Source organism: Bos taurus, chromosome Y (genome assembly GCF_002263795.3).
Source record: "Bos taurus isolate L1 Dominette 01449 registration number 42190680 breed Hereford chromosome Y, ARS-UCD2.0, whole genome shotgun sequence".
In the NCBI taxonomy this organism is placed as follows: domain Eukaryota; kingdom Metazoa; phylum Chordata; class Mammalia; order Artiodactyla; family Bovidae; genus Bos; species Bos taurus.
In genome coordinates this window covers 18984825-18998634 of record NC_082638.1, presented here as the reverse complement: position 1 = coordinate 18998634, position 13810 = coordinate 18984825, and the positions used below count along the sequence as shown (strand labels likewise).

Here is a 13810-nt window from a genome sequence, read left to right as displayed (position 1 = left end):
TACCCACACACTTACAGTAATGCCTGACGTGCAGGAATATCACTCATTGCAGGGAGAATATTGATTAGGATCACAGAGGGCAAAGATGTTGCAGGAATGCATATGTCAGGAAATGTTTTTGTTTTTCTCTGTCAGGAACGGTTTGGGGTTGACTTGTTAAGTGTTCTATAAACAGCGCCGCACGGTTGAAATACACTAACGTTTACCCCTACCCATGTGTCCTTGTGTTGATCATTCAACTGGCATTGCCCATGCAGAATTTCTTCATGATTGTCAGTAAATCATCCCCCAGGTGATAGGAATTGGGGCTTGCCTTTCTGTACAGAGAAAGTTGTGAAAGAGTTCTTGTGCTCACTGACCTTCTATAGCCTAGGGAAAAGGCGGTGCGAGATCAATTTCAAGTTCAAAGTCCCTTGCTATTTCTGTGTCGTTTCTGGAAGGAAAGCCCAGGGAATGGAATCACACCAACCCGACTGGCACGGTGAACCAGTCCAAGGCAACAGGAGTAGAGAACACAGGCACAGGTCACTCTGCTGTCCACAGTGAGGACTTCCAACCCTGCCAACCTCTTTGGATATCAGTCCCACTCATGAGCCATTCCCATTCACCTTCCACGATATACCATAGAAGTAGAAGAGGACACTGACTTGATCAATTACCGATTGAAAACATCAACGGGGCAAAAAAAAAAAAAAAAGAGTGGTGCTTACCAAAGTCCATTATCCTGGATCAGTAAACCAAAGTTCCGCATGTGTGCAAGTTGCTTTTCAGAATTGTTGGTGTGTGAGTGTGTGAGTGTGTGTATGAGTGTGTGTGTGCGTGCACGCGCGTGCAAACACATGTGCGCTGGGCAAAATGTGTGTGTGAACTCTCTGAACTGGCCTGGCTGGGGGATGGAAGAATGCACACTGAAAACATGAAAGAGCTTGTGTAAAGTACGACGATCTTGGGGCGGCAGAAACACTGGAGAAAAGCCCTGGAGGAAAGCCCAGGGATCTCACCCACGGAGCAAGCTGTACATGTAAACAGGCATGTAAGTGTAAACACGGATCCCTGAGGAGAAAGGAGAGGCAGGCCAAAAGCACCTGAGGCAAGTCAGGGAGGATGCTAAGGAGCAGAGCCAGAGTGGGCCAGACTCCCCGGCACAGAAGAGGGGCTACGCACAGCCCTTAGGACACCCGGCCACAAAGGGTTTTCTGTCCTCAGGTGAAGGAGCATTCTTTCCCCGACATGACCAGCCATATGAACACAGCTTGCCCTTTTCTCTAAGGTTTGGGAACTGTAGCAGCACTTAGCGCTGCTATGTGCAGCCTTTGCCAGTTTGAAACATCACTCCTTAAAAGGGTGTCCTAGGTTGATCCTCTCACCTGTCCCAGTCCCACAGGCCTGGGCTGATGGGGTAGGCTGGCGTGTGTTCTCACCTGGGGGCTGGATGAGAACAGAGCTACTTTGAAAGCGCCTCTGTACAATAAATGGGCAGACTTCAATTCCTCTGGCACTGGTGAGTCATGGCTCTTAGCGGGACACTGTTCTTAGCATCTCCGGATTGAGAGATGTTTCATCTCTAAATCTCTCTCTACACAGAGAAGTCCAGGTTTGTGTCACATTTGGACACGTGGGCAACAGTCTTTTACGTGAAGCGCGGAACTCGTTATTTCCCGAAAGAATACATGCATTAAGTTTTCTGCCAAGAAATGTGGCATTCTCTCTGTTTCACCTGTGAAAATCTCACCACAAACTTCCCAAAAGGGAAATGGAATTCTCTATATGTTATATGAATCATGGGTGCACGTGTTATTTGCCGGCATGAAATTTGGAATTCTGTGTATTTCCCGTATGAAAACCTGGGTGCTGACTTTTGCACATGAAATCTGGAATGTCGTGTATTAAACTTAGGAACATCAGGCCACTGATTTTAGCACACAAAATACGGAATTTTGATGACTTTACGTATGTAATCCGGGGCACTGATTTTTCCTCTGTTGAGTACGGATTTCCTTACATGTCTTTATCTTTCCTCTGTAAGAAAATCGTGGCAGAGACTTAGTCCATGAGCTAATGAACTGTTTATATTTCATGTAGGAGAATCTGGGTCGTGATTTTCCTACATGAAACATGCAGTTCTCTGTATTTAATGAATGAACATCCGGGCACCGATTTTCCTGCCTTGAATATGGGTTTCTCTATGTCGGCATTTGAAACTCCAGGCACGGAGCTTTTCCCCGCGAAATATGAAATTCTGGTATTTCACGTTGAATTGGGCATAAACAAGGTAACACGAAATACGGAATTTTTCATCTTTCTCATTTGAAAATCTGTGTGCTGACTTGCGTTATGAGTTACAGAACACTGTATATGTAACAACTGAAAGAATTGGCCTCGATTTTCCTACACAAAATATGGAATTTTCTATTTCATACATAAAGTGATTTTCACGCTTGAGGTATGAAGTCACTGTCAATGAAAACACGAAGTCAATCCTTGTTCAAGGTGATGAACAGGTAAGTCAAAAACCTTGAGCATGTGACCACACCTGAAAGGGGAACCCTGAATGTTCTGAAACTCTGAGACTGGATAAAACCTGGTCTTTTATGCAAAATGGGGGGACAGAAGTACTAACTAAGAGCCCTAACCCCAAGACCTGGATGTTTCCTCTTTAGCCACACTCACTCTTGAGCAGGGTTGCTTTAAAAAGCCACATGTAAGAACAATCAGTCTGGGGACAGCGGACAGCCGTGGTCAGCCGGCCTGGTGTGAATTCACAAGCGAGCTCTAAGGCAGGTCAAGCGGGGATTCTAGATCCTGGCTGCTACCATTCAAAATGCCAATTAGACATTCACGGATTATGTGACCCCGGACAACCTGTTTGACCTGGCCAGATCTCAGTGTGCTCATCTGTAACATGGGAGTGAGGACGTCCCTGAAACCCCACTGGTTGAGACCTAGCCTTCCAATGTGGGGGGTACGGTTTTGATTCCCTACTCAGGGAGATAAGATTCCCCAAGCCTTGTAGTCAACGACACCAAAACGTTTTGAAAGAAGGAAAGTACAGCAATATTACAACAAATTCAATAAAGACCTTACAAATTGTCCACACTAAACAAAAGTGTTACTGATATGAAGCCCAATGAGACATTAGGCTTTCTCTCAAAAGACATTAGGTGTTCACTCAAAAACCCGCTTTCATTCTACAGCTGTCTAGCAACTCCTGTTCTAGGCCCCAGCAGGGAGCAGAAGGGACTCCCCAGAGAGCTGCAATTCTGGTGGTGATTTTCACTCCCCGGGTTCTCCAGACATGAACCTGCACATCACTCCAGAGCACCCTCATCCGACAGCAAGCTTTACTTGCCCGGATTAGACAGTGAGCATGAAAGCACTCGGCAAATTAAGAGAGAAGTAGAGAGGAGGGCTGGGGTGGTGGACGGGACGCTTTGGGAATCTGGGATTACCAGGTGCAAACTCTTATACGTAAAATAAACAACAAGGTCCTCCTGTGTAGCACAGGGAACGACAATCAATATCCTGTGGTAAGCCATAATGGAAAGGAATATGAAAAAGTATGCGTGTATATAACTGAATCATTGTCTTGTACCGTCGAAATTAATACACCCTTCTACATCACCTATACTTCAATAAAATAAATTTTAAAAGACAGAAGACAGAACCTAAATGGAGAGTGTGCCCACAAGTGAACACAGAGCAGGCAAGCCTGGCCACCACATCCCTAACAAGGACCAGGCCAAGAGAACAGGCGAGTTGGGGAGGGATTCCACCACTTCCTGGTCCCCTTTAATTCCTGGAAAGACCCAAAGCTGGGCTTCCCCAATCCAACCACGGGCACTCACTCTGCTAGCGTACTCGGCGGTGCCTGCAGCGACATCAGCTGAAGCGGTGGCGATGGGCGCGCTGACCGAAGATGCAAGGGTGCTCGTGGGTCCTGAGCTGGGGACCAGGGGCGACGAATCCGTGTTGGTCACCAGGGTGATGGTGGAGGTTGATGGCTTCTGTGTGATCTCGTTCTGCTGGACACCTGAAAAAGCAAATGTGCTTGGTCTCCCCACCGCCTGGGGAAGGCTGTCCCAGCTCCAAGCGGCGGTGGGAGCAGGGCCCAATCCACACTCTTCGAGTTTCTCTGCTTTCAAGGGAAAACGACTCTCACCTTAGCCAAATTTGAGCAAGGCTCCACGGAGCCCTTTCTCAGTAAGGCCTGCACCTGGGTCTTTAAGTTTGCAACAGCTCAAGGCTGCATGCCTTGGATGACCCCCACCCCTTTAAAGTCCCCACCTACGAAAACTCAAGGCTGCCAATAGAAGTGACTATGTGCTCCACTCAACACTTAAGGATAGGGCCCGTTGCCCAGTCTCTACGGGAGGGCAGAAAGCCTGCCTTTAAGAGGTAACAGGGTTAGCAAACCCAGATATTCCGCATGGACCAACACCCCCTGCGCACGTTCTGTCAAACTGTCATTTTCTGACTCTATAGACTTCCCATGATTCCCCTTGCCTATTCCCAAATTCTCCCTTTAAAACCCCAGTTCCTTGTGTACACATTGGTGTTGGTGTCAGTTCATGCTGGGCATTTGGCCCTCCTGCAATAGTAAATAGAGGACTAAAATCTATCCAAAGCAATCGATAGGGTCAGTGTAGTCCCTGTAAAGCTATGAGCAGTATTTGTCAGAGCACTAGGACCAGTCATTTCACAATTGGTATGGAAATCCAAAACACCTGGAAGAGCCAAAGCAATCTTGACAAAGAAGAATGGAACTGCAGGAATCAGCCTGCCTAACTTCAAGCTATACTACAAAGCCACAGTCATCAATGCAGTATGGTACTGGCACAAAGACAGAAACATAAGTCAATGGAACAAAAGAGAAAGCCCAGAGATTCATATCCGCACCTACGGACACCTTATCTTTGACAAAGCAGACGAGGATGTACAATGCAGAAAAGACAATCTCTTCAGCAAGGGGCGCTGGGAAAACTGGGCAACCACGCATAAAAGAATGAAACTACAACACTTGCTAACACCGCACACAAAATATAAACTCAAAATGGATCGAAGATCTAAACATGAGACCGCAAACGATTACACTGCTGGAGGAAAATTTAGGCAAAACACTCTCTGGTGTAAAGCACAGTAGGATCCTCTCTGGCGAACCTCCCAGAATAATGGGAATAAAAGCAAAACTAAAACAAATGGGACCTACTTAAACTTAAAAGCTTATGCTCAACGAAGGAAACTACAAGCAAAGTGGAAAGACAGAATTCAGAATGGGGGCAAATAATAGCAAATGAAGCAACTCGTACAGAATTAATCTAAAAAATATACAAGCAACTCCTGCACTCAATTCCAGAAAAGTAGGCGACCCAGGCCAAAAAAAATAATAATCATCATCATGGGCCAAAGAAGTAAACAGACATTTCTCCAAAAAAGAAATACAGATGGCTATCAAACACAGGAAAAGATGCGCAACATCCCTTACTATCAGAGAAACGCAAATCGAAACCACAACGAGGTACCATCTCAGGCCGGTCAGAATAGCTGCTGTCCAAAATCTACAGACAATGAATGTTTGAGAGGGGGCAGAGAAAAAAAGAAACCCTCTCACACTGTCTGTGTGAATTTCAAACTAGCACAGCCACTATGGGAACAACGTACAGAGTGCTCAAAAACCTGGAAATAGAACTGCCATACAACCCAGCAATCCCTCTGCTGGGCATACACACCGAAGAAACCAGAATTAAAACACACTCGTGCCCCAGTGTTCGTCGCGGCTCTCTTTACAACAGATAGGACGTGGAAGCAGCCTAGATGTCCGTGGGCAGACGAACTGGAGATGAAAGCTGGGGTAGATATAGACAGTAGAATTTTACTCAGCTCTTAAAAAGAATGCATTTGAATCAGTTCTAATGAGCTGGACGCAAGTGGAGCCTCTTATGCAGAGAAAAGTCAGTCAGAAGGAAAAACCCACGCATATATATGGAATTGAGACAGATGGAATTAACAGTGACCCTATATGCGAGACAGCAAAAGAGACACAGATGTAAAGAACAGATTTCGGGACTCTGTAGGAGAAGGCAAGGGTGCGATGGTTTGAGAGAATAGCATTGAAACATGTATATTATCACATACGAAATACATCGCCAGGCCAGGTTCGATGCACGAGACAGGGAGCTCAGGGCTGGTGCACTGGGATGACCCAGAGGGATGGGATGGGGAGTGGGAATCAGGACGGGGAATGCATGTACACGGCTGATTCGTGTGAACGTACGGCAAAAAGCACCACAATAATGTCAAGTAACTCACCTCCAATTAAACTAAACTTTTTAAAAAACGTACAGGATAACAAAGAGCGAGCAGAAGATACTTTAAACGAGTGAGAATAAAAACACAGCGTATCAGAATTCGTGAGATGCAGATCTAGACGTGCTTATAATTTTAAATGCTTGTATTAGAAAAGAATAAAAGCCTAAGCCAGTGGAAAGAGAAATGGCAAACTCCGTCAAGGCTTTCAGCAAAGGCCACATAGAGGAAACGTGAGGGAGGGGTGTGATTAGCCGGTGCAAACTTCTTGCTGTCACATCTTGTGTTCTTGAGGTGAGCTGGTGGCCAGCTAACTGTGTCCTGCAATCCTCAAGGGAAACAAGTATGATTCCCTATCCCCTGAAAGGAGATTCCCCAGATTGACTTTCACCCTCCAAGGTCCTGGTTGCGAGAAGGGGGTCCCCGTATAGCCTGGTAGTCCCAGCTGGAAGAGGCAGGTCTCAGTTCTCTGTGCCCTCCTCTTACCAAGGCCCCCACACACTGCCCGGCCACCTGCCATGAGGGAGCCAGGTACCCAGCACGCAGCTGACCCTCAGCCTCCTCCGTCTACCCAAATGGGGAGCTCGGTCCTGTAGACTGTGGCCCATGGACATTGCCACAACCATTCGGACATGGAGGTGGGCATGGGACACGGTGGCCGTTGCTTTGAAACCTGGGCCAGGCCGCTGAGTGGCTCCAGCAAGGCCTCCGGGACTCTGCAAGACACAGCCTTTCCTCACGCTTGTCCAAGCACCACAGTTCATTACCCAGCCCAAGGCCCAAGGGCCTGGAAGGCCCTGTGGGAAGGCTTTGATATCTCTCTCAGTGCATTCAGCTGAGAGGCTTTCTGTTGGTGGTGTTGGGTTTGCGAACTTCCCTAATGGTCTTGGGCTGAGGCCTGCAGCTCCGTTTTCCATCCTGCCTCTTTTACAGTGTCTTCCTGGATGAGCTGAGTCAACCTGTGACTAAAAGATGGTAACGTGGACCATCGGGGGCCATTTCCACTGGCCCGATGACCACATCCTACTCTCTTTCTATAACGCAGGGCTTTCAACGTGACAATGTCGTGTGATGTAAAAGCCTTCATCTTCCTCGAACTCAAGTATTTAACTCAGCATACTCTCCTCAAGAACATGTATTGCATACGGGGCTACCATTTATTTTTTCACTGCCGGAATTATACTGGACATGTGATGTACTTCCAACCATTATTTTGGGGCCATAGTCACGTTACAGTGTTTCTTTGGTTTCTGCTGTGCGTGAATCAAGTTTTAGCTGTACGTGTATCCCGTCAATTTTGGATTTCCTTCCCATTTAGGCCACCACAGAGCAGTCGAGTCCCTTTCTTCTTTCACTTTTTCTTTTTATTAAATTCAACTGGGGGTTAATTATGATACAATATTGTAATGGCTTCTGCCATGCATCAACATTAATAAGCCATAAGTACACAGGGGTCCCAGCTATCCTGGAGCCGCTCCCACATCCCTGCCTACGCTATTCTTCGGGATTGCTCCAGAGCACTTGCTCTGCATTCCCTGATTCATGCAGATGAAAACCAGAAAGATGATTTTTCTGCATAAAATATGCAATTGTCCTTCTTTCACATGTGAGAACATGGGTGCAGAGGTTTCTACCTGAAATAGGAAATCGGTATTTCATGTATGAAAATCGACTTGCATCATTTTCTTCATCATATGTGGAATCTTGTGTCTCCCAGACGTATATCTGTGCACACGTTTTCCTACATGAGTGGGGAATTCTATATATTTTACATATGAAAAGTTGAGCCTACAATTCCCTTCTTGAATCCTGAAATTGTATACATTTCGTATATGAAGATCTCAATGAAAGTTTACTGACATGAAGTGTGAAATTAAGATCTGGTGAACGAATATGGAATTGGAATTATCTCTATTTCATAAATGAAATTCTGGGCACCACTGTTTCTTCGTGAAATACTTAACTCCTTGTATTTCTCATGCATAAATCAAGGACTGTCCACCATGAAATAAGGAGTTCTCTATACTTCCTGTATCCAAATCTAGGCATGATTCTCCCTCATGGAAGATGGACTTCTCTATATTTCACATCTGAAGATCAGAATGAACATTTTCCCGTTAGAAATAAAGACATCTATGCATTTCATGCGATCCACTGGTTCTTCAGTCTCTGAAACACCTGTTGGCATTTGTGGCTCTGTGTGTTGCACGCATGTGTGTACTTGTGTCACGTGTTTGTGTGTGTTTGTGGGGGGGTGTGGGGGGTGGGGTGGGGTGTGGTGGGTCTGTGAGTGTGTCAGGACTAAGGGAGGTAGGTGCTCAGTGTGAAACAGCAGACATCCTAGGAGAAAGAGCGTGAGCAGTGGAAACTGTCCAGGCACTTAACCTGAGTGTGCCCACCTGAGCTAGGCGGCCCGGACGTAGGCGTAACTAATGGTCAGGAGGAGCACTTTGGTCCACTTGAAACACTTGCAGGAATAGCTCTGTGCCTCTGGCAAGTGCATCTGCAGGCGCACATCCTTAGCTACGTGGGCGCCTGCCCTAAGCCACGGGCCGGGGGAAAGGCCGAGGGCTGACAGATCGTAGGCCAGGGGTTCCAGGCTGGTTGGGCTTGCGGCTGCATCGTGGGGCTTGGACAGCTAGCCGAGGAAAGTGCTCTGCATCTTCCTCAGAGGAGGGCTGCATTCCTGACAACTGCTCAAGCCTAAGGCACAAGTTTAGCCATGACTCTGCAGCAGGTGCACATGGGTGAGGTCGGCGTAAGCCCGCCCCCACCCGGGCCCCCGCCCCGCTTCCCCATCCCCCTCCACCGCGCACTCCTCCCCCAAACCCCCCTACCCTGCCCGCCTCCCTCCTACTCCCCCCACCCCCACCCCGTGGCTTGCGGTTTGGATCGGAGGAGAGCAACTCTGTCCCTGAGGTACCCAGGAACCCTGTCTTCCTGAGTGTGTCCCTGAGCACACGGGCGCGCTGCCCCAGGGGCAACTTCAAGCTTGAGGACTGTTGCAGCTTCAGGTGGCCCTGGCTCTCCCAGTCGCTGCTCGGGCGCGGCTGCACTGCTAGGCAGGCAAAAGGCTTGCCAGGACACGCCCACTTTGCGCTGGGCCGACATTGGCCGCCTGTCACAGGCTGGCAAGAGGGCCCAGGATTCCAAGGGGCGTGTCCCAGGAGCGAACCGCTTTAGACTCCATTTGATTGGTTCTGGGATGAGGTCAGGAGGTCAGGGTGGAGAGTTCAGCCCCTTCCCGTCGCCATAGTAGGCGGGCCTGGTGGCAGAGGGTTCTGCGCATGCGTCTCTCCCTTTCGCCGTTCCCTGGCTCTTGCCCAGTAACCCGTCGGGAGTAGGACCACGTAGACTGCGGCCGGCGGGCGGCCCGTGAGGGCCGTCTGCCGTGCTCTAGCGTCCAGCTTGTTTGCAGTTCCGGGCTTCGGCGAGAATACCATGGAGAGTGAGACGGGGCCAGAGGAAGGCGGCAGCACTCCGGGATCCTGGATCTTAGTTGTGAGCCCGGGTCTTCATGAGGGAGGGGCCCTGGGGCCTTCCAGTCCGGTGGGGGCGGCAGAGGCGATGCAGGCCGCAGGTGGTGCGCCAGGCGAGGAGGCCGCCCTCTTCTGGGTGGAGGCAGTGGAGGAAGGTGCGGCTGTGGAGGAGGGAGAGGTGGCGGGACTCGGGCAGGAGTTCCAGCTGCTGGTGTTGGACGTCATGGAGGAGGTGGAGGTGGTGGCATACGAGGAGCAGGAGCAGGTGTCCTCGGAGGAGCATGTCCACGACCATCCAAGGCCCGGAGCCCTGAGTGACCGGCCTGCACTGGAGGCGCTGGCGGCCCTGCAGCTGGAGCTGGAGCCCGTGAATAAGAAAGCCGAAAGGGCGCATGCTCGCCTGAAACATAAGACCAGTCAGCGGCGGAAGGTGCATCTAGAGCACAGAAGCGCCATCATCCAGGGCATCCGTGGCTTCTGGGTCGAAGTTGTATCCCTTGGTGTGGTGCTTGTGAGTTTTGTGTTTGTTTGTTTGTTTAAGCCGGGCTATGGCAGGAACAGTTTACAGATCTGGCAGTTCTGGTACCGTATTTACTTTTCTGGATGGTGGGTATTGGTTACCGTCCTGCATATCTGTTCCTGATCGTAGGTGTGATGTCCTTGCTGTTCTGGCTAGCCCAAATTGATAGTTGGGCTATACTTTGAGAGGTCCCTATCAGAATTGTCATTAGCACCAGGGTCTCTTCGGAGAGAAGGCTTGTCTGGAATGGGGGAGGGGTGGGGAAGTGTAAGTGGTCCTACGGGTTCTAGCTAGGAGTGCTTGTTTTCCCGAAGTAAGCTAACTTTCAAGGGGCTGAGATGAAGCTTATCCGGTTAGGAAGAGAACCTCCTCGTGGTAGGGCATTCATGGGCACAGCCTTGGACCTTGTGCGGCATTCATATAGCCCCGCGTGAACCGAAATGTGACGAGTTAACCAGTAGCAAGTTGAAGTCAAACAGGGAGGGCCATTCTACTCTTTAGGCTAGCTTTGTTCTTCCAGCACTTTTACCTCTAGCATCTAGAGGCTCCTTGACCTAAAGCAGTTTATGAACCACCCCCAAATGTCAGTTTTGATGAGCAAGCAAGATGCAGACATGCTTCACTTCATGACCAACTTGGAGGTCAGGCAGGGGACACTGATGATTGTGGAGGGGAGGTGACTGGGGAGGGGAGAGGGCATGGTCTATCCCTAACACAGGAAAGGACAGCTCTTCTGTAAAGAGGTTTCACACCCACCCCACCCCGCACACTTTGTCCTGGCAGGTGGAGGAATTCAGGCATCCCACTCGTCACTGCAAGATCACATTGTCCTTTCGGAGGAATAGGTATTTCCAGAATGAAGTGATTGTCAAGGAGTACCTGATGAAGGTCACTGGTGAGAAGCTGCTCCCTGGATCTTGGGTGGGGGCGGGGGTGGGTAGGGGTGGCGGGCGGTGGCCCGGTGGTTGGGGGCAGAAAAGTCTAGGTTGAATCGAAAAGTGATTTAGGTCTTTCTCCCAAACTGCTTTTCCTGCAGGATACCACGCATCTCATTCCACTCCAGTTCAGTGGCACCAGGGCTTTGAATGGAAGGCATACAGGCGCAGGCACCACGACAGCAGCGTTAACTTCTTCAACTGGTTCTTTGACCACAATTTCACAGGATCTGACTGGATTGCTGAGGTGGGGTCCCACGTGGCCACTGGGCCAGAACTGGTGACTTATGTCGGAGTTGTTGGCCGTGCACGGGAGGGCTCATGGTCTGGCCAGGCCTGTGCTGACCTTGCTCATTTCCCTGGCAGATCATCATAAGGGATCTGTGGCCCAATCCTTTGCAGTACTATGTGAGGAGGAAGGCTGCACCACAAAAGGTACCAGGAGGACGAGAGGTGAGGCGCCCAGGGGCCGAGCACTGGCATAAGTGTTGTCAAAAACTTGGGTCATTTATTCCACTTGTGAAGACAGTGAGACTCCGTGGAGTACAGAGTGACACCAGGGCATGAGGGAATCAGCAAGGGACAGCAAGGGTAGAGAACTGGGGTGAAGAACAGGTTCTAAGTAGAGAAGCTTGAGGTGGATGAAGTGGCCTGGACAGGCCAAAGCCACTGCAGTTTATATCTGAGGCAGCTGCACATGGCTGAACCGTCATTCCATGGCCAACAAGTCCAGCCTCAGGCTGCTCTTAAATTGGGACCCACCTGCTCTTCCTCATGAAGTCCCATTTCCAAAAAGGCCTGTGAGTCTCCTTTGTGCAAGGCGGTTCCCCCAGTGACCCATCATTTGATTCGATTCTGATCACCACACTCGTTTTGGTTTTTAATTTGCGTTTGCATCTTTTTCCTGCCACCCTCATTCTGAGCATACTGACCACTCTGCAGGATTATGGAGAATCCTCTTTTATTTATTTTAACTGGAGGATTATGACTTTACAATACCGTGACAGGTTTTGCTGTACATGGGCCAACATGAATCACCGATAGGGATACACGTGTCCCCCCAAATGCCGAACCCGCCACCCACCGACCTCCCCTGCCTGGCTGTCTGGGTTGCCCCCAACATGACTTTGGTTGCCTTGCTGCACGCGTCAAACTCGCACTGGTCATCTGTTGTGCATAAGCTAATGTAAACGTTTTGGGGCTACTCTCTCACATTGACCCACCGTCACCACCTCCCACTGAGGCCAAAGTCTGTTCTTTATATGTCTGTTACTTCTTTGCTGCCCTGCATGTTGGATGTTCAGCACCACGTACAAGGTCCTCAACTCCATATATTTGTGTGAACGGACAGTGTTTGTCTTTCTCTTTCTGACTTACTTCACGCGGTATAGTAGGCTCCACGTTCATTCCATCTCATTAGAACTGACATGGACGCGTTCCATGTTAGTGCTGTGTAAGACACCGCTGTGTATGTGTACTCCAACTTCCTTATCCCTTCATCTGCTGATGGACACGTAGGCTGCTTCCACGTCCTAGCTATTGTAAATAGTTCTACGCTGAAGACTGGGATACCTGTTTTTTACTCTGTGCTTCTAGGGCATGTAAACGTTCACAGACACACCCCCCTGGGAACTGACTTGAAAGAATCAAGCTGTCTTTAGAGTTTCCGGGGAGGGTAAGTGTACATATCTCTGTCTCTCTGTTTTGAAAGGAACCCGATCCCCCCAGCTTTTGAGACACTTAACGATGGCGTGCCCCCCTTCACCTAAAACAGAAAACCGAAGAAGCTGCTTCACGTGAAGACCAATGGCCAGCATAGTTCTCTTGGACGGGAAAGTAGTGAAGAGTGGTCTGGTGCTGAAGTGGATCGACAGTGAGACACCAGTAACCCTGAATTCACTGCAAAGGAAAAATAAAAAGCATCAGCTGCATGCGTGCGTGTATTGTTTGGGCAGGTCCTCAGGACAAACACTTCAGCTGCATGTACGAGTGTCAGTTCACCGCGTGGGAATTACCAGTCTGTGGAGATTCATAGAGGGGGCTAAGTCGTATGTTGGGGTTGTGTCAGGGGGTGACGTTCTTCCTGTGGGGTGGGGGTTGGGGAGGACGGAGAAGGAAGATGAGGGGCCTATTGACTGTGGGTCTGGCAATTTTACAAGGGAAATGTGGCTGTTCGTGGAAAGGGTCTGGTGAACAAGGGCCAGAGATTGAAACAGTGGAATGCAATTCTGTTGGAAGGTGGTGGCCCAGGTATCTTCTCTGTTGCCTATCATCAGACACTTTAATAAGGGTACAGAACAAAGGAAAAGCCTTATCATTGAACTCGCTATGAACCTCGAAGGCCACGTGTGTATGAGTGTGTATATGAGTGCACGGTCAGCTTTGCTGAGAGTCTGCTTCCCAGAGCTAGGGTTCCAGGTAACATCTTAGGGCATTGTGTATAAGGTATATGGAGGGGGGCTGTGGCCTAGGGAGAAAGTGAGGGGTGGGAAGGCAGTGAGGATACTAGTTTCTGGCAAAGGTGACCAGGGGAAAAGAGAAATTGCAAGGAATCAGATAAAGGAAAACAGATC

At 49.3% G+C, this 13810-nt stretch overlaps 1 protein-coding gene across 2 annotated transcripts; it reads left to right on the top strand.

Annotated features, from left to right (window-relative positions):
• Window positions 1-9527: 9527 nt before the first annotated feature.
• Window positions 9528-13168, top strand: LOC132344494 (testis-specific Y-encoded protein 3-like). Of its 2 annotated transcripts, XM_059884113.1 has the most exons (6): window positions 9528-10272; window positions 10866-10943; window positions 11086-11197; window positions 11339-11484; window positions 11604-11690; window positions 12949-13168. In XM_059884113.1, exons 1-6 carry the CDS (start codon window positions 9745-9747, stop codon window positions 12970-12972), a joined length of 975 nt encoding a protein of 324 aa, XP_059740096.1. In that variant the 5' UTR covers window positions 9528-9744; the 3' UTR covers window positions 12973-13168. The 2 variants fall into 2 exon arrangements, with proteins under 2 accessions (XP_059740096.1, XP_059740097.1); XM_059884114.1 differs by lacking the exon at window positions 10866-10943 and having other exon boundaries at window positions 9528-10293.
• Window positions 13169-13810: the final 642 nt, after the last annotated feature.

Bases quoted from the DNA above. Each gene is read 5' to 3' on its own strand.
- LOC132344494 (XM_059884113.1), top strand. From the start codon at position 9,745: ATGGAGAGTGAGACGGGGCCAGAGGAAGGCGGCAGCACTCCGGGATCC. The intron at 10,273-10,865 runs GTATCCCTTGGT...GACCTAAAGCAG, and splicing joins GTGGCTTCTGGGTCGAAGTT to TTTATGAACCACCCCCAAAT. The intron at 11,691-12,948 runs GTGAGGCGCCCA...CTGTTTTGAAAG, and splicing joins AGGTACCAGGAGGACGAGAG to GAACCCGATCCCCCCAGCTT.